Source organism: Vespula vulgaris, chromosome 2, assembly GCF_905475345.1.
Source record: "Vespula vulgaris chromosome 2, iyVesVulg1.1, whole genome shotgun sequence".
NCBI lineage: Eukaryota > Metazoa > Arthropoda > Insecta > Hymenoptera > Vespidae > Vespula > Vespula vulgaris.
Genome location: NC_066587.1, coordinates 19064826 through 19082473, shown reverse-complemented (window position 1 = coordinate 19082473; position 17648 = coordinate 19064826). Strand labels below are relative to the sequence as shown.

Genomic DNA, 17648 nt, shown 5'->3' with positions numbered 1-17648 from the left:
GCATACTCTGACGCGGTGATCGGAGGAGAATCTCTCGCTCTCGCTCGTTGCTCGAGGATACCAGAGGCTCCAGTTTTAATGCGATGCACTCTTGCTAGACGCGGACCATTCCTCGCTTCCGCTTCATCTTTCGATATTACGAGATATGGATAGATAAGTTTTAACATTTCCTCCCCGATGAATACACAAATGATTTCGAAAAGGATTTCAACATTGTTACGTTTTAACGTCATGAAGGAGGGTCTGCGTTTGATCCGCGTAAGAAAAGTATCGAGATCACGATTTCAACGATTTCCCCTTATTTCGAATAAATAATAAGACACGTATATATAAGAGATATCTCATACGTATCTTCTGACGTCCGTTAAATCTAATTCGTTCGACGCTCCGATATTTGGAAGATTTATGTCGAGGTTGTGTCGCACGGAATCTCAATGTACGATAAGCGTAGCGAACAGGTGATTTCAGGTAAAGGCGGAAGGTTACACGCGACGCTTAGTTCTCGAAGAAAGCGAAAGCGAGGATTGGAAGAAGTAGAAAAAGAAAAAGAAGAAGAGAAAGATCTCAAGGACTCGGGGAGATAGTGCTCTCCTCTCTCTCTCCCTCTCTCGAGCACTGTCCAGAGAGAAGGAGGTGTTTTAAGAGAAGAAAAGAGGATGAAGCAGTGGAGGTGATGAAGTATAGAAAGAGACAGAGATACAGAGAGGGGCGAAAGGAAAAGCAGAGGCAGAGGCAGGAGGAGGATCTTTGGATCTTCTCGAGGGAGGAGAAAGAGGAGGTTGGAGGTCACGAGGTGGCGTGCTCGCGCATGCGTTTACGCCTCGACGACGAGGATGTTCGACGTTTTTTTCAGTCACCGGTCGACGCTGCGCCGAGCACTGTCGACACGTACGTTCCCGACGTACCTACACGGGGCACCACCACCAAAAACACCAGCACTACCACCACCAGTGCCGCCGTTACCACCACTGCTACTACTACCAATCACCAACCATCACTACCACCACTACTACCGCAACTACTACCACCGCTACCACCGTCGTGTCGTCGTGAACAAGAACGGCACCACCAGTTGGTATCAATTCCCTTCCAACGTCAAAGTCGATCGTGCGCGGTGGAGAAGAGGAAGGGTAGATGGATGGATGGATTGGATGGATGGATGGATAGATGGATGGACTGATGGATAGATAAATAGATAGATAGATAGATAGATAGATAGATAGATAGATAGATAGATAGATAGATAGATAGATAGATAGATAGATAGATAGACAGATAGATGAATAGATGGATGGATGGATGGATGGATAGAGAGACGGACGAACGGACGGACGGACAGACGGACAGATAGATAGATAGATAGATGCAGCGGTAATTTTGCGAAAAGACGAAGGAGTAGCTCTGCGCGATCCACGCGCGAAACGGCACGCGGTTGGTCGCGCGAAGAACGTCCGAATTTGTCCTTCCTTTCGAAAACTCGTGTACATAGATATATAGCGCAGGTAGATACGAACGCGTATATACGTAGATAGAAAAAATAAGTTTTCAGCGATATATCTGAAAAAGAAGAGGTGAAAGAAGGAATAATCCAGTGAAAGAGGGTAGCAGCGAAAGAGAGGAAAGTGGTAGCGCAGGTGGAGCAAGAAGGGAACCGGGCAGGCGCGTCTCGTGCTGGACGGTCACGCATTTGGATCCTGCTCTGACTCTTCCCGACTTCTACTCTCTACGGCGCAAGATGCGGCAGGCCGATATTCGGCCGCTTCTTCGATCTCGAAAATCCGGAACGACGTGGCCTCGACGTCGACTCGACGTGACTTCTGCCGGTAGAATTACAGAGTGAGGAAGACAGAGATCAGAGAAATAAGAAGAGAATCGTCGTGGTTGTTGCTTTTGCTGCTGGTGTTGGTGCCGCTGCCGTTGCCGAGTCTCTCACAACGGCGTGAAAATAAACCGAGCTCTGCTCGAGCTGGAACATCCTCGATGACGACGTTGCTCGAACGCTCCGGGTGCGAGCACAGTTGACGTAAATTTCGCCTACGGTGCGACGTACCAACGAACGGAGGGTGAAACAAGACTCCTTTCTTCCTCCCTCCCTCTCTCTCTCCCTCTCTCTCTCTCTCTCTTCCTCCGTATATTCTATTTATCTTTCTCTCTCTCTCCCCTCCGTTCTCCTTTTTTCTCTTCCTCTCTTTTTCGAGGGGACGAAGGACCGACGCGAGAGAAGAGAAAGAGGAAGAAGAAGAAGAAGAAGCAGAAGAAGAAGAGGAACGGTCCGTCCTCGATGTCACCCTGGCGACCATTCTTGTCGCTCTCGAGGGAGGCCGTGTTATTACCATCGAAGAGGGCTGCTAACCGCGTCGTCTCGCGTCTGCCGATGAGGAAAGCGTGAGCGAGTCGTAGATAAGAGATCGAGCTACGACGACGTGGACGAAGAGGAGCTGATCGAGGTCGCCTCGACGCTCGTCGGAGTGTCCTTTTGAGAGGACACGAAGCAGCTGAGGAAGAAAGGGGAGGAGAGAGAGAGAGAGAGAGAGAGAGAGAGAGAGAGAGAGAGAAAATGTCCACGCATTATCCACAAGGATATCGGTATCGTTCGCCGACGAAGGCTACGAGTGGCGAGCAAGGATCGGACAGCGACGTGGCGGAGTTGAGCGATCTGGAGGACGACGAGGACGAAGACGGAGCTCATACTACGACCGATCGTCGACCGGTCGTCGGCCGGGAAACGAACGAGCTCGAGGATTTCGAGATCGACGAGCGACAACGTAGGTTCAACGAAAATCGTCGAATACGTAACATGGACGATGAAGAGGACGAGGATGAAGATGAGGAGGACGACGACGACGACGAGGACGACGACGACGACGAGGACGACGACGACGACGACGACGACGACGACGACGACGACGACGAGGATGACGATGACGAAGACGACGAAGAAGAAGACGGCGACGAGCTACCCTATCCAGGTTTTGTGCCCGTTGCTCTTCGTTATCTCGAGCAGACTACACGACCGCGCAACTGGTGTCTCGCGCTCATCACCAATCCATATCCTTTTTGGAAGCTTTTTATATCGATGCCGATAGGGAGAAAGAATACGGAAGTATAAGCGTATGCAAAGGTATTTATTGGTGTTAACGTCACCTTGGAATACGAAATCAAGATCTGATTATGACTTCTCTCGGTGAGTCTGCTTTTCTCTATACAGGAAAGATTTTTTTGTTTTTACATCATCGAAAGTATTTCTTTAAGCGCGGTACCTCGTTACTTCAACGCTTTCGACGTCGTGATCACGCGAAAATAAACTTAACGGTTGGATACGTAGATACGTACGTAAGGATGTAAGGCGATGCTTTATTTTTTAATGGAATTGAGAGAGAAGGAGAGAGAGATAGATAGATAGATAGATAGAGAGAGAGAGAGAGAGAGAGAGAGAGAGAGAGTGTTGCAACTGGAATTCTCGTAGGTGTCGTTCGTTCCTCTTCCGACGTTTGTGATTTTCAAAAAATTCTTATCTCTTTTTCGTTTCCTCTAGGCGCTCGTACTCGTCTCGTTTCGTTGACCAAAGTACCGAATTCCCTCGTGCAAATCCGTAAAAGTTCTTTCGTTCCGAAAGCCGCTCACGCTCCATCGCTTCCCGCGTAATGTGTTTTCCGTGTAAGTCGGCGCGGCGCGAGGGAAAATTCTCTAGCGCGCTAAGAATACGACGGCCGTGCGCGCCTTCTATAACGTTTTTCGCTCGACTATCCGAGATCACGAGGGAGGAGAAACTTTAAGGAAAATTTTTTGAAAATTTACCGCTGATTCTCTAGAAACGTAATTCGCTTCTTCGAGATTACGAAGCACCGCGACGCTTGCGATTTCGCATTCGAGCTTTCGACGTTTCAACTTACGCGCACCGAATTTCTTCGGACTCGTATCTTGTCGCAACATTCAACGTAAATATTCACGTTCCAAGAGTCCTTTTACGAATCGGTCATCGCGAAAGCTCGCCGTTCTTGTTTTATTATCTCTAATTTTAGCGATGCTTACCCATCGCTAAAACGTCCATGACTACTACTATTCCTGCCTATTCGCTTAGATGCTTCAAAGTTTTCCGGATCCGTCCGTCCGTCTCTCTCTCCCCCCTCTCTCTTTCTCTCTCCCTCCCTCTCTCCTTCCTTCTTTATAATACCAACGTATATTTCCTATCCGGCTAAACAAAACGATCGAAAGGCAGGCACGTTAAGAGCAAAGTAGATAGTGTCGATCTAGACAGCCGTTTCTCTCCACTCGGAAACGTATTCGAATATGCAGCCATCTAAGTAGACAATGTCGGTTGATGGATAGACACATCCACGATTCGTGTTGGATTCTTCGCGAGGTATTCTTATAAAATATGTCTAAAGATGGAAAGAAAGAAGGAGAGGGAGGGAGGGAGAGAGAGAGAAAATCGGTAGTGGTTCGTCCTACAATTATTTGCATGAAACTAGCTCGAAAAGGAAATCCAATGAAGTCGAGTCTCTTCGAAGAAAGGGTCTACGTCACGACGACGTTCCGGAAAAGAGGCGAAGCGCAAACCTTTCCATTCCTTTCTCTCTGTATCTCTTGTTGCGCGCGCGAGCGGAAGCTCGATATGCGAAGCTGTACTGACATCGCCTTAAATAGGTCATTGATTGACCTATCCCCAGGCGAACCCTACCATGCGCGCGTGATTACCACCTTCTACTGTTGCACGGTTTCTCCTCTACTTCTCCCACTCTCTCTCTCTCTCTCTTCCTACGTGTCCTCCCACCCCAGAAGCAACCCAGTCTCGGTCCAATTTCTCTTTTCCCCCTTATTTCAGCCCTCTCTTTCTCTACCTTCGCACGTTTCTTCTCTATATCCGTCTGTAGGCAATGGCGCGCGCCTACGTATCCGTTTGTGCGCGAAATTACAGGGTTACGGTGCGGGACGCACGTGGTCCGCGGGCAAAGTTTAGTCAGCTCCAGGATCGGCGCAACAAGCGCTAGTAGAAAGATCCCCATTGTGCGCGGGCGGACAATGGGTGACTGCCGCGAATGCGGGCCAAGCATTTCGCGATTCGTCGCGTCTTTTATTCCCTTTTTGTCTTCGTCCCTCGTCTTCGTCCTTCTCCTTTTTTCACTATTTCCTCCGTTCGACCGATTCGTCGACCGAATCGATCGATTAGATTTTTCCTTCCCGTAGCGAGCAAAGGCGATTGCAAAAACGAAGAAAAATAATTAAAGAACGAGCCGGTCCAATCTTGACGGCGAGTTTCGGATACCGGAAGCTCCACTCGATTGAAACAATTTGCTCGCTCGTCCTCGTCCGCTTGATTGTCTATTAAGCTTCGCGTAAATGAGCGAGGGAGCGGCGTCGTCGATAGGAGACGACTTATCTGTACGTGTACCGCTCGGTTTTGCTTCTTCCGTTTTCCACTTTCTTTTTCTTTTCATTCGCCGTCGAAGAAGAGACCAATAGAAAGTTAGATTCCACGTCGAACTTCTTGGAGAGTAAATTTCGGTAAACTTCCAGGAATCGTAAATCTTCGATCGACCGTTATCTAATCTCTCCTCGTTTTATCGTACAACTTGATACCGTCGCGTTGGCAAGTTTGGCTGTTTTCTAGCGGCAACGATGCGCGAGACAAATCGATCGATCGAAGGTCGTGTAGGATGATAATTAGACGAGTTACAGGAGAACCGTAAATTGGACGTTACGAATATAGCTTGGCTCGTCGCGCGGTTTAGCGGAATTATCGGTATATTGTCTTGCCGAGCTCTCCGAGCCGATAAATTAATTCGATTAAAGTGCTCGGATCGTATCGTCAATTTTCTCCATATGACGTCCTCGTACACGTATATCGATCCTTTTAATCTCCCGTCGTAGAAATGAAAAGCGACTCTTCAAAGAAATCGTCTTGCGGCTAAACGACTACAAACGGTTTATTGCGTATCGGTACGAGTAATACGATCTAGTTTCTACGATGTAAATCGCCTATGGGTCGTGCGCGTTACACAATCGTTAAATATTTGAGAAGCGAGGTCCGAAGCGAAAAAGTCGATAGTACCTATACGTGCTACGTAGAATACGTATATACGTTTCTACGTATCTGTACGTTTGCGTACGAACCAATACGTTTTTTCGAAATACCAATCGGTATTTACCAATCGCCATCTCCGATTTGTCCTTCGAGGAAACGAGCGAATGAGAATGAGAGGGGCGGAGGCTGGAGGGATCGGTAGAAAGGGAAGGCTTACTCGAAATTTCGAGGAAGGGAAGTAGGGCGGATCGTCGCGACGAGCGACGAAACGTTGGAAGACGAGAGGAATATGAAATAACGTCGTATTCAATAGGAGCTCTAGCCTCTATCTACGTATCGTCTGTACGTCTATATCTACGTTCGAAGGATTTGATTCGAGGCCGCCTCTCTTTCGAGATCGTCCTGCGTGATTGATTTCGTTGAACAGGATTTTGACGCGTACCTCTGCGAACGCGCCTCTGTGCGTTATCCTATTCCTTTTTTTTGCTTTCTGTTTTTTCTTTTCCCCTTTTTTATCACGTTGCAGACCGCGTCTCTGTCGGACGGTCGTAGAATTTTCTTCAATCCGGTCGAACTAAATTTCCAACTTGCCTTTTGCACCGTCAAAAATAATCTCATTTCCAAGAGAAGAACGCTTTAAGGTATCTCGATTCTCGCAATGAGAAAATATGAAATCGCTCGTTTCGCTGAAAGAGCTCTATATCTTATTCCAGTGAAAACCGATAAAAGGGATTTCTTTCTTTTTATCCTCGTTTGTCGTCCGTAATGCGTTGATCGCTCGCGCGTATTCTTCCTCCTCGTCGTTTCCATCTAATTATCGAAATTATTACGGCGCGGTTAATCGCCTTGAGACATATTTTATCCCGCTTTCTCGCAATCACCGAGTTACAAGTTTTTCGACAATGGCGAACGAAAAGAAAAGCCGGAATATTTATGCGCGTTCGTCGAGGCTCGTATTTTCGTTTCGTCGCCAATAAATATACAAATTCGATCAAAAGTTCGGAGCACTCCGGTGATTTATTCGATAACGTTTCGCTACGATTTCGTTACGATTTCGCAATGGTTTCGATTGGACATTTTTCGTCCGTTTCTCTCTCCTTCCTTCGGAGTATTTTTATTCGAATAATTGTACTCGCGACAGAGTCCAAATTTTATTTAAAAATTCCTGAACGCAGCACACTTTCGATAGAGATCGTCGTTGACAAGGGTTGAAAGAGAGAGAGAGAGAGAGAGAGAGAGAAAGAGAGCGGGGGGGGGGGGGGAAAGGATATCGAGTGACAAAGGACCGGGGTATCGTATTTCTTCGAATAAGAGACTGAGAGAAAGAGAAATTGGCTCGTCGCGATGTCGTTATAAATTTTCTGCAGGTAACCGAGCGTGGAAAGTATTACCTACTACTTTCTGATTTTCTTCTTTGTTCCTATTTTACGCTTCTCGTCGTGCATGCTTCCGCGTCGAGATATTTCGCGAGAAAAGGAGCAGGCAAGCGCGGAAGATGGACGGAGGGAAAGAAGAGAGGGAAGAGGCGTCAAGAAGGGAGGACTAAAAGGCAATATAAGAGTGGATTTTTACGGCGATTTAGGTCTCCAAGCTCGGTCGCTGCGTTGGATCGATCGTCCATGTCATCAGCCGTCGGTGAATTCCTAAGAGTACGGGCCCTGATCGATTTCCTCGCTACTTTCCGACGATCCTCCTCGTGTTTACAGAATATACAACGACGGCTTATACTCGATTTCCTCTTTCATCATTTTCCTTTATTTCTCTCTCATCTCGCGAAATTTTCCAAACAACGCTTACATTTTCAAGCAACGCCACGAATAATTGCACTTATTTAACGGACAAGTTTCTTAATGGGCAAAGCTGCGGATTGGATCGAGCGAATGAATGATCGTTGTTACTACTTGCGGTTAAGGATACCTCGTTAGTTCTAGCATCGGTATAGCTTCGATGGCGGCTAATTGTAAGTGCTACTATAGCCAAGTGTCTCTATTTCACGGATTCGCTCGCTAACTCCCATCCGTAGCTACGAGCAAGTATTTGCTTTGGAGTACCCCGACTCGCGCCACCCCGGCTTCGTTTGCATTTCGGTCCGAGTGCCTTACATGTGTGCAACCCACGCGCGAGCGTTTGGTCAAAGTAAGAAAGCTTTTCAACTTGTACGCTTCATTCTTTGCTATTACAATTCTTTCAAAATATTCACTTTGACGATCACTAGTTATTTTTCTTTCAATATTTTGCCAATACTCTTTGATAAATGGTCACTTCATTCGTTAGTCGTAGGATGTGTTTCCATGCGACTGAATTTTTGCATATATCTGTTGCTTCGTGCGCGCGTGTTTGGTTCGAGTAAGCACACCGGTTGCTAATATTGAACCCGTCGTGTCTAGCGAAAAAGTTACATCAAGCTGTGTACGCTGGGAGAATCCCGCGCAGTCGCAGATACGTCTATATTTTTTATAATATTCACAATATACTCAATATTTGCAGATATACCAAGCAACAATTTCTTCTTCTTCTTCTTTTTATTTAAACGCATTTTTACGCGGACGAGTAGTATCGCAACGATCCGTCATTTTGTCAAGAAAATTCATTTACTCGTTGCTTTTTCTTCAACCTACCGGTATATTAAGCCAGCGAATATTTTAATCTAGAAACATACGTTTTGTCTAACGTTCGTGCGCGTTGCGAAAGAAACATGAGCTTTTATATTTTATTCAACTCGAGGAAAAAAACGCAGCCCTCGTTCAGAACGGGTCAATTTTTCGTCGCGCGTGTGAAGAAAAGAAAAAGAAGGAATAGATAGGCGGGAAGGAGGAAGGGGGGATTAAAAGAAGAAAAGGAAGAAGAGGGATAAGGAGAAGAAGAATAGGAAAGAACAGCTCGAAGGGAGAAGATATCGATATATCTCGTGGCATTGATCGAATATGATAATGGAGAGAGTCAGCGATGTGAACGATTCTGCGCACGCCTGACCTCTCTCTCTCTCTCTCTTTCTCTCACGAGCCGCTAGATCCATTTTCTCTTTCTCTCATATTCTCCGATATCTAGCCGCGTATCTGCGTTCTCCCATCTTTGGCCAAACATTCCCCACGACATATTCTCGCGCCGAAAAGGCCGAAGGTCTTGCACCCTCGTGTTCTCTCACGTTCGAGCCACACGATCGAGCTACGCTCGGAAGTGGTTCTTTTCGATAAAACGTTCGCTATCGCTTCCGATAGATTGAGAGAAAGTGGATGAAAAGAGTTGGAGGAAAACATAGACCGGTGATGAGAAAGCAAGAGAGAGACAGAGAGAGAGAGAGAGGGAGGGGGAGAGAGAGAGCTTTTTTCCGCCTAGAAGTCACGTCGCATCTCACGTTTTTACGTTTAAAGAGCCGTGACGAGGCGTCCAAGATGCGAGCGAGATGGGACAGAGATGAGAGAGAGAAAGAGAGGAGCCTGGCGGAGGCGAGTCGTTTATTGATCGGACACACTCCGCACGTTTGTAGAAAGTAGATAACGCAGGAGGTTTCTCACGATCTACCTGCTGCCTGCTGGCCACTGGAATCGAGCTATCCTTGTAATATCAAGGGCTTGCCACGACGACTCCTTGGATTAAACCGAGATTTTCTCACGTGGATTCGTGGGAGTCGAGGGTATTGTTCTTTCGGCTTTTATCGACGATATCCCCTCGTGTCCGAGACACGAGGAAGGAAAATGAAATACTCTTTATCGATATTAACGAACGTTCGGCGAGTAAACGTGTCGTCGTGAAATACCTAGGTGAAAATAGAAATGTTCGCGGTGATTTATTTGCGCCGAGATCGGTGATGTAAAAGCGTCGATACCCCTACGAAAACAATTTCAGCTTCTACGATGATAAAAATATGACTGTAAACTTTTCTAGACATATTCCGTTTTCTCGAAAGAACGCAAGTATAAATTCGATAAAAAAGCTCGGCTCATCGAAATTCGATCGTCAAAGTCTTCGGTTCTTCCATCGTCAGATTTTTAGAGACAACGTCGAAAGATAGCGTTCGCGCAGATACGTACTATACCAGCGCGCTCGCACGTTGATGGGGCCATTCTCTGAGATCGACTGGATTCTTAGAAACGAGGAAGATGAGGGGAGAGAGAGAGAGAGAGAGAGAGAGAGAGAAGCGAGAAACAGATGTTCGACGGATAAGAAGGTGGACGGGCGTAGCCACACACGCTTAAGATACGTCGAGATGCATCTCGCGTCGACGCGACCGTGTGCCTTCTTCTATGGCGTCTATCGAAGAGTAATTGATCAGGCACTATATATAAAATCGTGTAGGTTGTAACACGGGAAGCGAGGAAAATCCGATACCAGCTGGCTTCTCTGGTCGCGTTAGGTCAAACGCGCTGTCCACGCGTTACTTTTCACAATGACGCTCTTCTCATTCACACGCACATACGTGCTTACGTATACGTGGGTATACAATACGCGACCGCGTGCGTTTTATCGAACGCAATTTGTATCTACGTACCTAAGTACGTACGTTCGATTTCTCGTCCGAATGCCAGTCGAGAATGCCTTTTCTCCTTCTTCCCCTTTTTTATTTCTTCTCTCGCAACGTTACGTCCAACGTTTTGTTTGGAATTCGTAACCGCTATTCTATTTGCCAGGTTATTTATTTTTCGACGCGAGCAGAAATTGGTATCTTTTTATCTCGGTTTTTATCCATTTCTTCATTTTGTAAATAAAGAGATATTTTGGTAATGTTACTCGTTCGTCTATATCGCCGAAATACTATTATAGCAACTCTCCCAAGCACACGCGATTTCCTTAATAATATAAATAATTCCTTTAACTCTATGCCCGAACGCGCGTAGAACGTAGGTAGATATTTGTATTTCGTGCGTGCTAAAGATGAGGTCCCTGCCGTTTCGTCGTTCGGCCCGTATACCTCGTTTCCTCTGGAACGACGTAATTAATACAAACTTTGGTCGTTTGAAAGTTTTTCTCTCTCTCTCTTTGCCCCGCTGGTCGGTTTGGGTGGATTTAAAGCGAGACTCCTATAACTGTTTGCTGACACACTTGTTCTATTCGTATTTACCCGCTCAAAGACCAGAATTCCCGTACGAAGAGAAGGAATAAGGAGAAAAAAGTAGGAGACAGAGGAGAAGGGAGGGCGAGAGGGAAAGGGGTAAGGGACAAATGGCACGACATTATACGCAACATTGCTACGACACAACTACCAGTTGGTAAGCTTGCCCGACGTATGATTTACCGATGGCGCTTTGAATACAGGCACAGAGTACGTTTTAATGGAGGTTGAAATCATGGTACGGTACGCGCCGTTGGCCTATGAAAAAAGATTGAAATATTTCAAAGATTTGAGACAAAGTGAAAGTGAAACGTCGAAAGACTATGGAAGATGTTTTAAAACGATGATTTTTCTATCATATCGAAAGTGAGAAAGGCGAGGAAATGAGATGGTAGTAACAGCGATGGAACAAACGAACGGTAATTGTCTCTTCTTCCTCCTCCTTCTCTTTTTCTTCTTCTTCTACCGGAGAACAAAGTTCCGCCTATTCCCTCCACAAAAAGAAGGTAGATCCTCAAAGGACAATAATTCTCTAATAGTCTTCCAGCCTGGCAAAGTTTTGCAGGATCTTCGAGAGGAATGGACTTTATAGGCTACCGCGTGAAAGATAAAGGGAGAGAAGTTTCACGGGCTTTTGCTTAAGGAGTGCAGACGCTATTCTCTCTCTCTCTCTCTTGTCCTTCGCCTAACAAACTTTCTCCAATGCGCGTCATTGGATTTAATAGGCGTGTGTTCTTTCGTGGAAATGTCGTATTTCTGGGCTTTGTGCGAATCTACACGTACGTGGCTTCGTTTCATCCAACTTTACCGTCAGCGAGACGTCCTCGCGCGGATTTTTCCGTCTTATCGTAACGTTCCTTGCTCGTAAATAGTTTCGATAACAAAATCCAATTAGAAATCTCGATGGGAGATTGTTCAAAAAAACGAGAAAATTCTTGCGGCGATGAGACTTTCGAAGATGCAACAAAGATCTCTTCTCTAACGAAATGGGGATGGAAAGAAACGAAGAAAGAAGAAAAGAGAAGCGGGGAAAAAAAAAGAGAGAAAAACGTTGATTTCGTTCCTGCGCGTCGAGAAGAGAGATCTACCTTTCTATATCCTCCTTTTTTAAGTAACCGATCGTACGATATCTAATTCGACGACGGAACTCTCATAAATCGCGTACAAACGGGGACTCCAAGTCAAGCGGAAGAAAGCGGAATATTCTTGCTGCAGTAGTTTCAATCTTGCACGTCTCCTCGCGCGTCTCGGTCGCCCATTCTCGTGCTAAAAGTATCACTGACCTAGAAAAAAAATTTCGTCTCGCTGCAAGCGGGGAATACATATCTCGAGCGAAACGCCGCTAAACTTATTTATCGCCTATCGTTCGTTTAACGTTTCGCGGGTAATCGCTTCGTCGAACGAATTATAACAAATTGATCGAAAACAATGCAAAAGGAAGATTTTTTTCGTCCTTTGTCCTTTGAGACGAGTTACTCCATGACGGTAATATAATTTAATATTAATGTCGGGGACATTTCCTTCTCCTTTATAGAGAGAAAGAGGGACGGAGAGAAACAACGTAACACTTTCCAAATTGTTTGCTTAACCCGCGAGCGTATTTGAATTTTCCATCCAATTATGCTAACGCCCCGGGAAACGAGGCGCATTTTTATTACGGGAACAACGAGTTTTAACGGTTTCTAGACGGTGCGCTCGAAAATTCGTTCGGAATAAGTCGCTGGCTTGCGTCTTATAAATTCATCCCGTTCGTACATGCATAGATACGTAAACGTTGGTACGTAGATGTCGTTTTATTAAAATCGTAGCGACGCTCGTCGCGCCCCGAGGGAAGGAATTTACGATCGAGCGTGCACGGTAACGGTCACGCGATCTCCCTTCCAACGTTATATATTGTCGTACCGTAAATCAAGAGGGCCAACTACCTCTTAAAGAGCGTTCCTGCATGCGACATCGATGACGCTTCTATCTCAGCCACGATCTCTTTCCAATCTTCATTTTCTCTCGGCGTTCCGACACGCGCCGCGTTAACGAACGAAATGGCCGTTATTACGACCTTTTACCTTCTCGCTCTCTTTACGAATGCTCACCTTCGACGGAACGTCACCCTTCGAAGCGACCCCTTTCCGTAGATCCTCGAAAGGACAGTCAATTCGGACGATCGAACAAAGCTCCATTAACGGCTTCAACGCCAGATCCGATGGTAATGCATTTGGACGGAGTTAAATCGTCCTATCGCGAGCGAAGTGTTTAGATAATAGTCACTTGGCAACGGCGATCGACCAGAAGATTATGGTCGAACATCGTTTCGTCGATCGATACTCCGCGTAACGAACGTGAATGGGGAACCGGTAAAGGTCCTCGTCGGTTCCTATCCAAACTTTTGCCGGTTTTCGATCGTACAGGACGCGCACTCAAGTTTTAAATTCGGCCATGGCACTGCCAGAGAAATCCTTTTCGAGCTATGGACAGATCGCGCGGATACGTACGTACGTGTGTACCCGCACGTATACGCGCACGGAGGCTAAAAATATGTCGGCTTGCGGAAAGTCAAAAAGTCAATGCTGCAAGTAAGTAAAAAGGACAGCTTGCATTATTCTAACCGACTATTACCTATAATCACCGCGATGCGTGGTCTCTAGACAAACACGTAGCGTGGTCGAAGTAAGTTAAATATAAGACAAATGGAACGAACTTTTGTCCGAAACGTTAGAAAAGAAAAAGAAAGGAAAAGGAAGGAAAAGAAAAATAAAGAAAAACAAATATTATTAACGCGAAGCACATCCGCATAAAAATAATTAATCCGGGGGAGAAAAGAGAGATAGATGTAAAGGAAGATAGGCATCGATTTTGAAAGCGCGCCACCGTCGCGAAGAATGTATCATCGGCTCGACGATAAGAGAGAATACGGAATCGCGTATCGCCGTGAGGCTTCTTCTTACGATGCATTTAAAACTTCTCCTTGGCCACTCTCTTTGTCCATTCATAATCTCTGCTTTCATTCGATGCGACTCCTTTCTAGCAGAACCAGCGAAACAAATTGAAGCATTGTAATATCACGAAATTCTTAACCATTGTTACGCCCATTGTATCACCTACTTGGCTTTCACAATGGCGTAATATTCGTTGTAGGAGGCTAGCTATCGACGATTCGCGATACACGCTTTTCGCACGACAACCGACCAGTTGCAACATTCCGCTCTTTCTCTCTTTAACATAAACAACTTCTCACAATGAATCGTCGTTGTACGCCTAGGTACATATAGGTATGTATACTCTTAACGTCGCTTTAACCTACATTTTATGAAAGCGCTTTTGAACGCTCCTATGTTTTTAATTACGCCCCGTTCGAGCGTTCTTCCATCTTCTAAGTCGAAATAATTTCGTTGCGCGTTACCAAAAAGGGGAGTCTACTCTTGTCCGTCTTACCGTTTACGAAGCTATAACGCGCCCCTAGAATACGTATTCGTCGTGACTCATGTTTTTCCTTAACCGAGATCCACGTGGTTCGAAAGAGTGAGCATGATGGTGATTCTTCTGAACTGCATAACGCTAGGAATGTACCAGCCTTGCGTGGACGACCAGTGCGTGACGAACAGGTGCAAGATATTGCAGGTAAGCACGCGCGACGACGGATCCGCGATCTCAAGCGACGCGAACGCGTTACGTCCTAAACATTTTACGTATTCCTTTCCAAGTGTGCTTCGACGAGCTCGATATCTTAACGAGACGACATTGACCGATTTGTCCCATCCTCGTAACGAGCAACTCGTCGCCCGAAGGGCGATCGAACCCTTTCGAAGGCGCGAGGAACGATCGAGGTAATCAACGATCGACGAATCGAGTCGAATCAACTGATTATCCGTGTCTCCGTCTCCGACGAGGGAGAAAGCTTCTTGCGTCTCCCAAAATTGATACTCGGAATAGAATAAAGGATGGAGAAGATACGAGGAACGCAAACACGATCCATTGTCGTACGATGCTCGTCGATAATCGAATCTCTCGTCGAGTGCTCTCGATCAATCACGTTGGATACCCTCGATGGACCTTCCCGATCCAACCTCTCCTTCTTCCTACATCGAGCGTCAGGCCCTCGTGTTCGAGCTTATTCCCTCGCCGAACTTTTTCCTTTTCTTCTTACAGATGTTCGACGATATAATCTTCGCCTTCTTCTCCTTGGAAATGACGATAAAGATGGTGGCGATGGGTATATACGGTAAAGGGACTTATCTCGCTGACTCCTGGAATAGATTAGACTTCTTTATAGTAGCAGCCGGGTAAGTGGCACTTTGTTATTTCTTGTTTTCGGAGTTCTCTCTATTCGAGGCGAGTACTTTTAAGAAGGCACGATTTCGCGTCTACCCTCTTACGATGTACCGTCCACGATCTTTCTTCTTTCTCTCAACGACTTCGCACGGCCTCGTATCTCGCAATTTCGCTTTTCCTTTTTCCCCGATCTCGTCGAACGGATTCGTCGAAACGATCGGGAATTTGAAAATGAATACGGAGTACGATGATATCGGCTTTATTAACGATGAACGCGATTATACTTCGCACGTTCTAACATATTGATTAATCTCGATTTTGGTGCACGGCCCGAGTGGAGACCGGACGAATAGAAAATCTTAATTGAAACGTCGGCAACGAGAGATTGTAAGGAAGGCTGGAAAGATATTTCTCTCTTTCTCTTCTTTCTTTTTTTATTAGTTTTTTTTTTCTTTTCCCCTTTCGTCGAAACATTCATCTTCGTTCGAATTCGCAGACGTCGCGGTAAGAAAATTCAATTTCATTCCGATTTGCGAGATTTTTAATGAAATTCGTCGTACGCTCGTGAACCTTTGATCTCGCGCTCGAGCATGTAACAACGACGCGTACGAGCGTTCCCTTTTTTGCCCTTCTCTCTAGTCTAAGCCTCGCTTAATTAGAATAGCGAGGAAGAAACTTAATTAGAATAGCGAGAAATTCGCTGAACGGAAGGAACGTCTACGACTGCTTGTTAAGGAAAATTGGAAGGAATGCGATCGAACGAGGTCCGAAAATCGAATAAAAGGAAATTGATGTTGGATCGTTAATAAACGGCCATTGAAAGTCGATTGGTTTCGAAAGTTTTCGAAAGTCTGATCCAATAGCAGTTTGCTTTTAATATCCATTTTTGGAGCTCTCGAGGTTCTTGAATTCGTCGAGGGTTGGAACGTGCCGATGAATATATGTAATTCGAGGGAAGGAGAGAAAAATGATTTCGGTCGTTTGCAGCGCACTAGAATACTGCCTAAACGTGGAGAACATGAATCTATCGGCGATACGGACGATAAGGGTTCTAAGGCCGTTACGAGCGATCAACAGAATACCGAGTAAGTACGAAAGGCGCGAGGTTTCATCGCGCGTCATCGTCGATAGGCGCGTCTTTCGCCTACTCTCTCTGCGAGAGAGTGTGCGAATAATCTCGGTTTACTCTTGCCATCGATCCGTCTGGGCTTATAGTCGCTTTTACGGGCACGCGTGAAAACGGTCGGACGTTTCGTTAAAAGTCTCTCTCTCTTTCTTTGTACGTGCGCGTTATGTAAACGTAAACAAACAAGCTTCGTTATTTATACGCGATTTTCCCATCATCTCGCAAACAAGCATGCGCGCGTGCGATCGATTCCGACTACACAACGACGGCAACGGCAACGACAACAACGGCAGCGATTATATCAATTTATTTAAATTGCTCGTCGTTGGGTCCCTTTGTACGAAAAATCATCTCGCTTGTAACGATCGGTTTTAATGCCTCGTAGCGTATCGTACGTGGAGAAAGCGTTCGTTCGTTCAAAATGAATGCGTTCTTTAATATTGTACGACCGATTCGAATCTTCGATTGGTGAGCTCGCGAAGCGTTTACAGCGCGAAATTTATCGAGGCAATTTAACTGCTCAGAATTTTCCTCCTTGTTATCGAAAGGATTTATGACATTATTACGAAAGAATATTCGTTACGAGCAAATATATACGAGTACGGAGCGCGGAAATGGAATGGATCTCGAACGTGGGAATTTGGAAGAGAACGAGAGAGAGAGAGAGAGAGATACATTTATCGAATCTCGAGGAACGTATACCTCTCTCTCCTTCTTTAAAGCGATAACAAGCCAATATCTAACCTTTCCAAATCGATCGTCCAACAGGTATGCGAATACTCGTGATGCTGCTGCTCGACACTCTTCCGATGCTAGGCAACGTCCTCCTCTTGTGCTTCTTCGTATTTTTCATATTCGGTATCGTCGGCGTCCAGCTCTGGGAGGGAATCCTGCGTCAACGTTGCTTCCTCAAGGCTCTTCCCAACGTCAAGTATCCCGAGTAAGTACAACTAAAGTCGCCGTCTGGCCGACGAACGAAAAGACGAAAGCGGGAAGAGGGGAACAGATAGGAACGATAAAAAACTCCGCATTTGTCCTTCGGCCAGACTTTTCCGTCGGTTTACTTTTCTTCTTTTTCTTCTTCTTCTTCTTCTTCTTCTTCTTCTTCTTCTTCTTCCGCTCCTCCTTCCCTGCCATTTGTTTCGTTCCACATCCATGACCACACTCTCTCCGACGTTCTT

General features: G+C 45.9%; 1 protein-coding gene across 6 annotated transcripts in view; it reads left to right on the top strand.

Moving 5' to 3' along the window:
• The first annotated feature begins 331 nt into the window (after window positions 1-331).
• Window positions 332-17648, top strand: part of LOC127061520 (voltage-dependent T-type calcium channel subunit alpha-1H) — a 55243-nt gene continuing 37926 nt past the window's right edge. For 3 of the 6 annotated variants that reach the window (XM_050988501.1, XM_050988502.1, XM_050988500.1), the window contains exons 1-5: window positions 575-3048; window positions 14579-14690; window positions 15219-15352; window positions 16329-16426; window positions 17236-17407. In XM_050988501.1, coding sequence (XP_050844458.1) covers window positions 2558-3048; window positions 14579-14690; window positions 15219-15352; window positions 16329-16426; window positions 17236-17407 — 1007 coding nt within the window. In that variant the 5' untranslated portion in view covers window positions 575-2557. Of the gene's footprint in view, window positions 3049-14578; window positions 14691-15218; window positions 15353-16328; window positions 16427-17235; window positions 17408-17648 lie in introns of all 6 variants that reach the window. The other 3 variants (XM_050988499.1, XM_050988503.1, XM_050988504.1) reach the window with 3 other exon arrangements.